The sequence below is a fragment of the Cynara cardunculus genome (assembly GCF_001531365.2).
Source record: "Cynara cardunculus var. scolymus isolate 2C chromosome LG 2, CcrdV1, whole genome shotgun sequence".
NCBI lineage: Eukaryota > Viridiplantae > Streptophyta > Magnoliopsida > Asterales > Asteraceae > Cynara > Cynara cardunculus.
The window spans coordinates 59645421-59654843 of NC_037529.1; the positions used below are offsets into that span (position 1 = coordinate 59645421).

Below are 9423 nucleotides of genomic sequence, written 5' to 3' on the forward strand. Positions count from 1 at the left end.
AAGAATATTATTACCACCAAGGAGATTACAAAGTGCTTGTACAAGGATCTTTAAATCCACAATCAACTAGCAAGTCTTCCAGAATAAGAATTTCATGAACACTCTCGTATCTCACACATATATGATATACTAGCTAGAGAGTGTTGTATCTAGAGGAAGAATAGAAAACTGGGGTGTGTAAAAATGTTGGGGCTAAATGGTTATTTATAACCAAACAAAGAGTAGGGAGCAAGCTTAGAGGATGAGTAGTGAACAAGCTTGGTAAGAGTAGGGAGCAAGCTTGGTAAGAGTATGGAGCAAGCTTGGTAAGAGTATATATCAAGCTTGGTGGATGAGTAGTGAACAAGCTTCCTTTTTACTGATTTGTTCTTCGAGTGCAGCATCCATAAACATAAGTAATATATTTATCTTACAACAGTAACGATATAAATAGTAAATATGTTCCTCCCCAATGTATACATATTTTTTTCCTTGTGATGGGCCTGGAATCGATTCTTTTTACTATTCAGAGGAATAAAATAAAATTCTTTCCGAGAGATGGCTGAGTCGTTGGAAACTTTGGTCTTGAAAACCATTTTTGCTATGATGTTCATAAATGGTTCAGAATATTCCAAAGATTTCTATCTTTGGACATCAGCGTATTTTTTTGTTTTACGCGTCTGTAACTCTTCCTCAGTAGGCCCAAATAATTCAATGGGGGTAGTCGTTATTCAAGTTGACAAATCGTCGCTTTGTTTGAGGTCTATTTCTGATTCACTTTCAAGATGCCTTGGTGGTGAAATGGTAGACACGCGAGACTCAAAATCTCGTGCTAAAGAGCGTGGAGGTTCGAGTCCTCTTCAAGGCATAATATTGAGAATGCTCATTGAATGAGCAATTCAATAAGAGAGCTCGGATAGCAATACCGATTCGATCCGAGCTCGAAGACGCTTAGAATTTGTTTAAAGTCATGCCGTGTATCCGACCAATGGATGAATATGACACTAGTTTTTACTCGTACGTAGTCAACCACAATATATCATCTCACTCTTAAGAAATTAGTAAAATTTTAATTGATTCACAAGTTTAGCCTGATACTTGAGATTGATGTGGTGATCTTGACGAAAATTTAGGGGCCGTTTACCAAATGCTTACTCGGGTAAGCGCTTACCAAGTTACGTTACCTCACCGGATGAATATGGTAAGGACCAAGAATTTTACCCGGAAAGAACGAGACATGGACCATGAGTCTTACCCGGTAAGTGAGGGTGACGACTCTTACCACGGTGAACACTTACCTGGTAAATTGTTGCATGCAATGTCGTTTTGGTGGACTAAAATCTTACCCAGTAAATAAATAATAGTGTTAAATTTTATTGATAAACACTTACCGGGTAAGTATTTGGTAAACGACCCCTTATCATGAAAATTAACAAAAACTTGGTGATTTTGATGAAAATTGCAAAGTTTTTAAGTTTAAAATTACATATTTTCCTGTTGTGGTTGTACGATATTGCAGGGAGTAGAGATGCACATAGGCCTCAGGACCAAATAAGGACCGATTATCGGTTATGGTAGGACTGGTTACACGAGGACCTGTTACGGGCCCGATTCATAACCATTTTGTAGTAAACTTTCGAGGGCCAAACCTTTGATTCGAACTTGGATTGAAATGATTTCTTTTAAAGATGCTTATTCGTTTGTGAATATTTCGTAGTGAACTTTGGGATGTCATAACTTTTCACTTGTAACTTAGATTGAGATGATTTTATCTTTGAAGTTATTTTTTTTCAAAATCTGGTGAAATTTTGTAATCAAACTTCCAAGGGGAATAATTTATTACAAGTTACAAGCAACTTTTGACTTGTAATATTTCACAAGCCAATCATTTCATAAACCCAATTCTTACTGATAAGGATAAAATCTTTATCATGATTAATGCGTCAATCAAGGATAACAATCCTTGATTTTGATCATTTGTATTATTATTGTAATATCTCATTTGTTTAGAATTATTGTTGTGGTTTATTCACATGTGAATATCAACTACAACCTACTTCAAATCCAGTTTACTGTGTCTGGCTATATGGTGAAAATAACCAAATATAAATTAGATTAGATCGTTTGACACTTAACGTCCTGTTATTTCGCTTTCAGTCGACTGCGTATTGTAACGAGTTATGTATAACAAACCAAACAAATCTATTGTGAAACGACTTACAAATCACTTATTCGTTGTACCTACAACCAATGTTCTGTTTTCTCCTCAAAACTCCCTGCTGCTTGTGGCACATGACTCGTACAAACTAAAACACCTCAAGAGCGTTTAAGTACGAATGTCGAATTCTAACTTACTGCTGCAACGAGTCCTACCTACTGCATAATTATGAAACCAAGATATCATCTCCAACTCGTAGAAAAGGCTTATTCATGTCAGTTATCAAGCAAATGCAGATAACACATTCTTCTTCAGGATGAATTCATCGGCCTTCAACGAGCTAATTGACTGTATAGAACAATATCAGAGGTTGTTAAAGATACAGAGCTGTAACATTCAAACCAATACAGTTTTGAAGTTAGTTTTCTATGTACACAAATTGAATGTTTTTATGTGATTCTAGAACCAACAAATACTAGCTCAGCTTCAGAAACTGATGGAACTGAGTAGCTAATATCCACCCTTGATCCTGGTGACGGTGACAGCGTCAAACATTTCGATCAGAATGCATTATCATAACAATTCTTTTTCAAATGATGAACTAAAATGACCATTTTTTAGTTTATTTTTGCCAGGACAATTTTTTTTCAAGACATACATGTGCATACCCTGCCTTCTATGTAGGTTATATTGTGTTGGGTGTACTAAAATTAAAATTTCTAGTGCACTTGACTTCCGGGAACCTACAATTGAGTTTCTAGAAGTAGAAACTTCATTCTTTACACTATATTGATGACGGCATCTAATGAATCTACGATTTATTTTTGTACTAGAAATGATCATATAGTAAATATTGGTAATAATTATTTATCAACTAGAGAAAAACGTAACCTTTACCTGGGCAAGCATACGCTCTAGACGTTGAATTTCATTCCTTGCATAGTCGGCACCTTTAGCCATGCAACTCTGAGCGGCTTTTATGTATATTTTCCCGTATCTGAATCCAATATTTAAACTCAAGAATGAGAAAGATGGATGCACGCTATTAAAAGAAATCTTTATCCTAGTGGATAAAGAGGTGGATATCCTTGCAGAATAAGTAGGAGGTCTGGTACTCTGAACAGACATGTTATTTACTTCCCCATGATGATCGTGGGACCATTATGGTGGAAGAGTTCCAGAGGGTGGCTTGTCTAGACTTGATAAAGCACACCAATTATCTAAAAAAAAGCATCAGAAGATGAATGTAACAATATATAACCTTGCAAAAGAACCGTGGAGATTTCCGGCTTCCTCCTGAATCTTGGCAAATACTGCTTTCTTCTCGTCACCATCAGCACCCATAAACTCCTTCACCAAGTTATCCAAAACCTCAACTATACCAGCCTGTTTTGAGCAGGAAAGCAAACTTTTAGATCCCCTATATATATATATATATATATATATAGTTTGATTTAATGCTTTCTAGTAAGGAAGCACTGACATCGGAGGTAAGTTGTCCTTGTGCATCACGGCTAGTACCACACTTCTGGTTGATGTAAGCCACTAAACTATCTAAATCACGATCGCCTTGATAAACTTCACCAGCTTTGTTATCCTTTGGGAAGAGCTTCATTGTTGGATAACCACTTATATCATACCTGCATATGCCAATCTTTAACTTAATCCACCCTCCAAATACAAAATCACTCCATAATAACTTTGAGAATATCAAGTTTCTAGTTTTAGCGCTTTCATTTTGGTTATAAATTTAATCGTTTGGAAGATAAAATGACCATATATATGCATTCCTTACTTTTCTCCAAGATCCTTGAAGCGGTCAGCATCAAGATTAGCAATGACTACATCCCTCTCGTTTTTATATGCAGTTGCAAGAGTTTCATAGATCTGCAGCAGAAAGAGATAAATGAAAAAACCAGATTCATAAAAGCATGGTTCAGTTCCAGTTAGAACTAAGGCTATGTTTGGCAAATGAGTTGATAAACTGAAAGCTAACTCGTTGGCTAATAAACTAGTCATGTTTGGTAAAAACTAGCTGATAAGCCAGATGAAAATGTAAAATGACCTAAAAGAATATGTTGAAATATTAATTGGAAAAAAACTCTTGCAGCTTATTAAAACACTACTTAAAGTAGCATTCAAAAGCTAGCTTATGGGCAACCAAAGATGGCTTTTTCAAGAAGCTCAAAAAAAGTTGTGAGACGAGCAGGGTGACATACAGGAGCAAGGCTTTTGCAATGACCACACCTGCAACATGAGACAAGATTGTGAGATGCAGATATCAGTAAATTGGCAGGCAATCCCAACAGCTTTAACACTTATCTTCACAATACTTATCCATGTATAGAGTCATGGACAATATGAAAACTAATAAGTAAATAAAACAAGACTTGATTACCAGGTTGCATAGAACTCGACCAAAACATCCTTAGTTTTATCCATTACAATCTTGTCGAAGTTGTCTGAATTTAATACCACCACATATGAGGGAAATGCCCCTATCTTTACATTAGTCCCTGAAAATGAATAATATTAGAAATAGATTTACAACAAAAAGACCACATACAGGAATAACAAGATTATGATAATATATCCTAGTTAGCCAAGCCAAGCAGATGTACCTTCTATGGGGATTCAATTATCCACAAATTCATCAAAATCTTAGCACTCTTCGAATCTTAAGTTCATGTTGCATCACCTTTTCCAGCTTGCTGTCCCCCTAAGCCTAAGTTCATGTTGTTTAGCAAACTCTAATCCAATTTAATACATTTTGTTTTCTTACCTGTCGCAATTCTTTTTTGAAAGCCTCAAACTTACTTTTTCCCTAAGAAGCTGAAGGTAACTATTCTTATATAGTATTAGTACTTTATATATATATATATATATATATATATATATATATATGACTACTAAATGTTCTTTTTAAAGCTAGTAGGAAACTATCATTTAGCAAAAGAACATGGACATACTAGTGCTTGTATATATCCCTTTCACATTTCAACTCAATTAGACCTTGTCCTCGTGAGTAAAGACAGCAAAATCAAAAAACAACATAAAAGGAGAAATACTAATGTACACACCCAAAACAGATTAACACGGTACATATATATAGAAGAAATTTACCTGCTTCATTATTTATATACTCGGCAAATGCTTCAGCAGTGCGGGAACCGTCATAGCTGAGGAAAGCAAATTGTATACAGTAACATAATTATATTATGCTCTTTATATATGATTACATAACTTTCAGTAACAAATAAAGGCAAAAATAAATATTTGGAAGGTTATGGAGGGGTAACGATCTAGATAGGATATGTGTATCTTTAAGGAGACTCAGGAACCACACCCAAGGGGGTCAAAGTGAAACTTTTAGCGACTGGCCATAGGTGGGATTCGAACATCAACACAACGTATAAAGGATGTTTCCTAGGGAATAACGACAAGAGCTAGCTGAAATCAATGAAAAGATTACTCACTCTTTGGGTTCCAAAGATCCTTCGGGAAACCACTTGATGGAGGGGTAACCAGAAATTCCATATTTGGTGCAAAGTTCCTTATTCTCATCACAGTCCACCTATGAAGACATGCATCACAAAGACAAGTATATATATGATATCATTACAATCAATGTGGAGGATAGATCACTGCTATCTGTAAAAGGAACTGTTCTTTCACAGTGAATTCATAACTATATTAATCATAGTATCTGCTAAACAATAAAGAGGCAACAAAGGAGTTCAAATCAGCAATCATTTATTCAAAACTATCCTTATTGCATATGCAGGATTGAATGAAAGCATAAATGCACATTTCCTGAAAGCTGAGCACCAGAATAAGTAAGAAATGAAAGCATAAGAGGTACTGGCATAAACTATCCTTATTGCATATGCAGGATTGAATGTCTTCTTTCATCACTAAATAAACACACACACATCAGTAAGTTGTATATGCTAAAGATCAATGGGCCTCATAACAATCAAATTATAAGAAATGTGAACTGTGATTAGAGATATATGCTTGATCCAGTCACGCCCAAAACTGGAAAACCGTAATTAAAATACAGAAAAGTATCATAACCCAAGAGACAATGAATAAATGAACATAGAAAACGCTTTCAGACATTTCGAGGGTTGAACCAACACAGATATAAACAAGAACCTACAAAATGAGAATGTTTCATATAGCTAAATTTGTGTATTAGCCAAAGTCAAGGAAGTATTTAATTAACAATCTGAACTATCTTTCCAACAGTAATACGTATCAGAACAAAAAGTACAGGAGCATTAAAGGCCCAAGGTGAGCATATTTAAAACTTAAAAACTACAATATATCCTGCAACTCATCCAAGAAATTACCTTTCCAACTAAAACAGATTTTGTCTTCTTGACGCTGGTACCAAGTATATCAAAAACGGGAGCTAGCTTTTTGCAGTGCCCACACCTGATACAATTTATCGAAAGATTAAATCTACTGCTCCATCCATAATATATACAGACTTAATTTGGAAACATTTTAACAAATAAAATGCTCGAATGCATTCAAATATCTTGCACAATAATTGGAGTTATATGTTAGTGAGAGTTTCTACGTAAGTCACAATAAATAATGAAAAGTATTAACTACACAACCACATATAGAATCCAAAAACAAGCACCTGGCCATACATGTAGTTTACCACATGAAGTCGTGAATTACATAAGCTTGCTTAAATAGCTGTTAAATTTCCATGTACCAACTTATATCTAATGAGATGTCGAACTTACAATTCCAAAATGAAACATGTGCACGTGAAACAGAATTGCTTTTGATCAATACAAAAAGGGCACATCTCTCAGCAACCATATAATTTGTAGATAGAGAAACAGAGAAACTGACATTACTACTCTAAATTCGAGAGTAAAATACCAATATTAATCCAATACACACGAATCAATTTTAAGATTGAGAAAATGGTCAAATTGTATTATCGTCCAAAAATACATTATCATTGGCCTCGGTACAATGATTACCTGTTCTCGATCCAAAACTGAACAAACCATATCTACTCCAAAAAATCAAATGAACCCTACATATTTTTTTAGAAACACCCTTAGAAGAGACATTGAATTAAGGTTATTTACCATAATTTGATTTTTAAACCAATATAAAACAATCATATCATCTTTATGCCCATTAATCTTCACCTTACTCGGATCTTGATTGATCAAATCTAGGACGAGAAAACTAAATTTAATAACATTATTCTTCTAAATTGATCACAACTAGATACAAAATCGAAACTGATAACCAATCATCACTCCTCAAAGCCAAATTTATACAAAAAAATCAGTAAAACAAAGCCGATCATCACTTGTATCCAAATTTTACCATTATATAGAAAGTAAACGAAAAAAAATAGATTAAGAAGAAAGCTAGGATTTAAAGTTGATGAAAACATAAATCTAATTTCAGTTCATTTACCAGGGAGCGTAGAACTCAACGAGAGCACCACGATCTTTACCGACCTCCTTCTCGAAGTTATCAACGGTCAATACGACGACGTCGGAGACGCAGGAAGAGATTAAGGAGAAAGCTATGGTTGCCAAGGTGATCAAATGGATCGGTGATCTCGACATTTTTTCGCCTTCGATCTTCTTAGACTTGGTAGAATCAGTTTGTTCTTGCTCGGCATGGAAAGGGGTTTAAGAAAGACTGAAAATGCTGCCATAATTTTCATTTCAGTCCTTATACTATAAACGAAATTCATGGCTAGTCCCTCAACTTTCGATTAATGTATGGTCTATATATATCTAACCACGTGCGTGTGATTCAATTCTTTTTCCCTAACCGAAATAAACCGGGTCCGGTTCTTCCGTTTATTTTCTTTTTCAGTTTTATAAAATATTAATACATAAAATAGAGTGAATTACATTTTTCATCCCTGAACATTGTCATTTGTAATAAATTGGTCCCTGTAATTCTTTTTTTCAGAGTTGTCTCTCACGTGTGCAACTTTTCTTGGTTTTCGTCCCTTCCACCAATGACTGTTAAGATTTTCTATAACGAGGGTCATTTTGGTCTTTTTCTTCTTTCTTTTAAATACTAAATTATGATGTATTATAAAATAAAATTTCTATATAACCTACGCCCCTCCTGCTTCCCTTCTCGGTCAACCACTGCCCCTTTCTATTGAACCCGACACCTTCATACTACAAGTCTTTTTCACGTCGAATCTTCCTTGGTTGGCGCACACCGTCACCCAGATCTCTACACTCCTTCCTTTCTTGATCCAAGACCAAAACACACACCTTCATTGCAATAAGAGTTGTATCTATCATTTGATCGAAACAGGAAATCTCAAAGTAATTAACTTAAATGTTCTAAAGGGGTGAGGGACGGTAAAAGGGGTTTGTAGATCTACATATATATGGAGAGGGTGAGGTGTCCAAGCTCCGACTAGTTTTTGCAAGATAGATATACACACACATATATAGAAGATGAAGAGATGGGTCATTAAAGAGAGAAGATTTGAGCGGTGAACAAAAGGGATGGTATACATATGAGTGTTCAGACTTTGCAATTGACGAAGAGGTAACATGAAGGGTCAAAGAGAGAAAAGGAGTGTTAGGTTTCTTTTGCAAATAAAAGAAGCCAATTAGAAAATACAAAATAATCATATTGCCTCTCATTTTATTGAAGTTAACAGACTGCCATTAGTGAGAGGAACGAAATCCAACAAAAAAAACGCAATGAGGACAAATATGTGATAAAAAAAAACTACAGGGATCAATTTCATTGGAAATAACAAACGACGGGGATAAAAATGTAATTCGCTCTATAAAATATGGTTAAAAATTTAATTAAAATAATATTTGAATAAAATAAATTGGAAAACTGAAATTACGCTAGCTATTGTGAAAGAGTCAAATCTCTATATCACTCTTTTCGTTCTATTTTATCACGTGACATGTCAAATGTTTGAAATCTGAGCCGTACAAAAAAACCAATCTCCTTTTAATCAGAACAATTTAAGGGGGCTCGCTGCTTTTATTGAATCATTGTTATATTGCACCTATATGTAACTAGAGTTTATTTAATTACGTCTTGTTTGAGTGTGTTACTTGGAGATTTGGGAAGTTTTGGTTATTAACATCTCATTAACATTAAGGGGCCATTTACTTAATCACTTACCCGGTAAGCGTTTACCCTGAAATTCAATATTATCGCTTACTTACCGTGTAAGATTTTAGTCCACGAAAACAACATCGTATGCAACAATTTACCCGGTAAGCACTAACCGTGGTAAG

The 9423-nt window shown here is 34.9% G+C and overlaps 1 protein-coding gene across 1 annotated transcript; it reads right to left on the reverse strand.

Annotated features, from left to right (window-relative positions):
* Positions 1 to 2162: 2162 nt before the first annotated feature.
* On the reverse strand, positions 2163 to 7752 carry LOC112507562 (probable protein disulfide-isomerase A6). The gene is made up of 11 exons (XM_025112202.1): positions 7598 to 7752; positions 6493 to 6577; positions 5614 to 5711; positions 5261 to 5316; positions 4536 to 4653; positions 4357 to 4384; positions 3933 to 4024; positions 3621 to 3777; positions 3399 to 3523; positions 3035 to 3134; positions 2163 to 2485 (listed from the first exon to the last, which is right to left on the reverse strand). Exons 1-11 carry the CDS (start codon positions 7750 to 7752, stop codon positions 2420 to 2422), a joined length of 1080 nt encoding a protein of 359 aa, XP_024967970.1. The 3' UTR covers positions 2163 to 2419.
* Between the last annotated feature and the right edge of the window lie 1671 nt (positions 7753 to 9423).

Excerpts from the sequence above, each read along its gene's own strand:
- LOC112507562 (XM_025112202.1), bottom strand. The coding sequence starts at position 7,752 with ATGTCGAGATCACCGATCCATTTGATCACCTTGGCAACCATAGCTTTC. Across the intron at positions 3,778-3,932 it reads TTCAAGGATCTTGGAGAAAA|GTATGATATAAGTGGTTATC; the intron begins GTAAGGAATGCA and ends TGGCATATGCAG. Across the intron at positions 2,486-3,034 it reads TAGAGCGTATGCTTGCCCAG|TCAATTAGCTCGTTGAAGGC; the intron begins GTAAAGGTTACG and ends TGTTCTATACAG.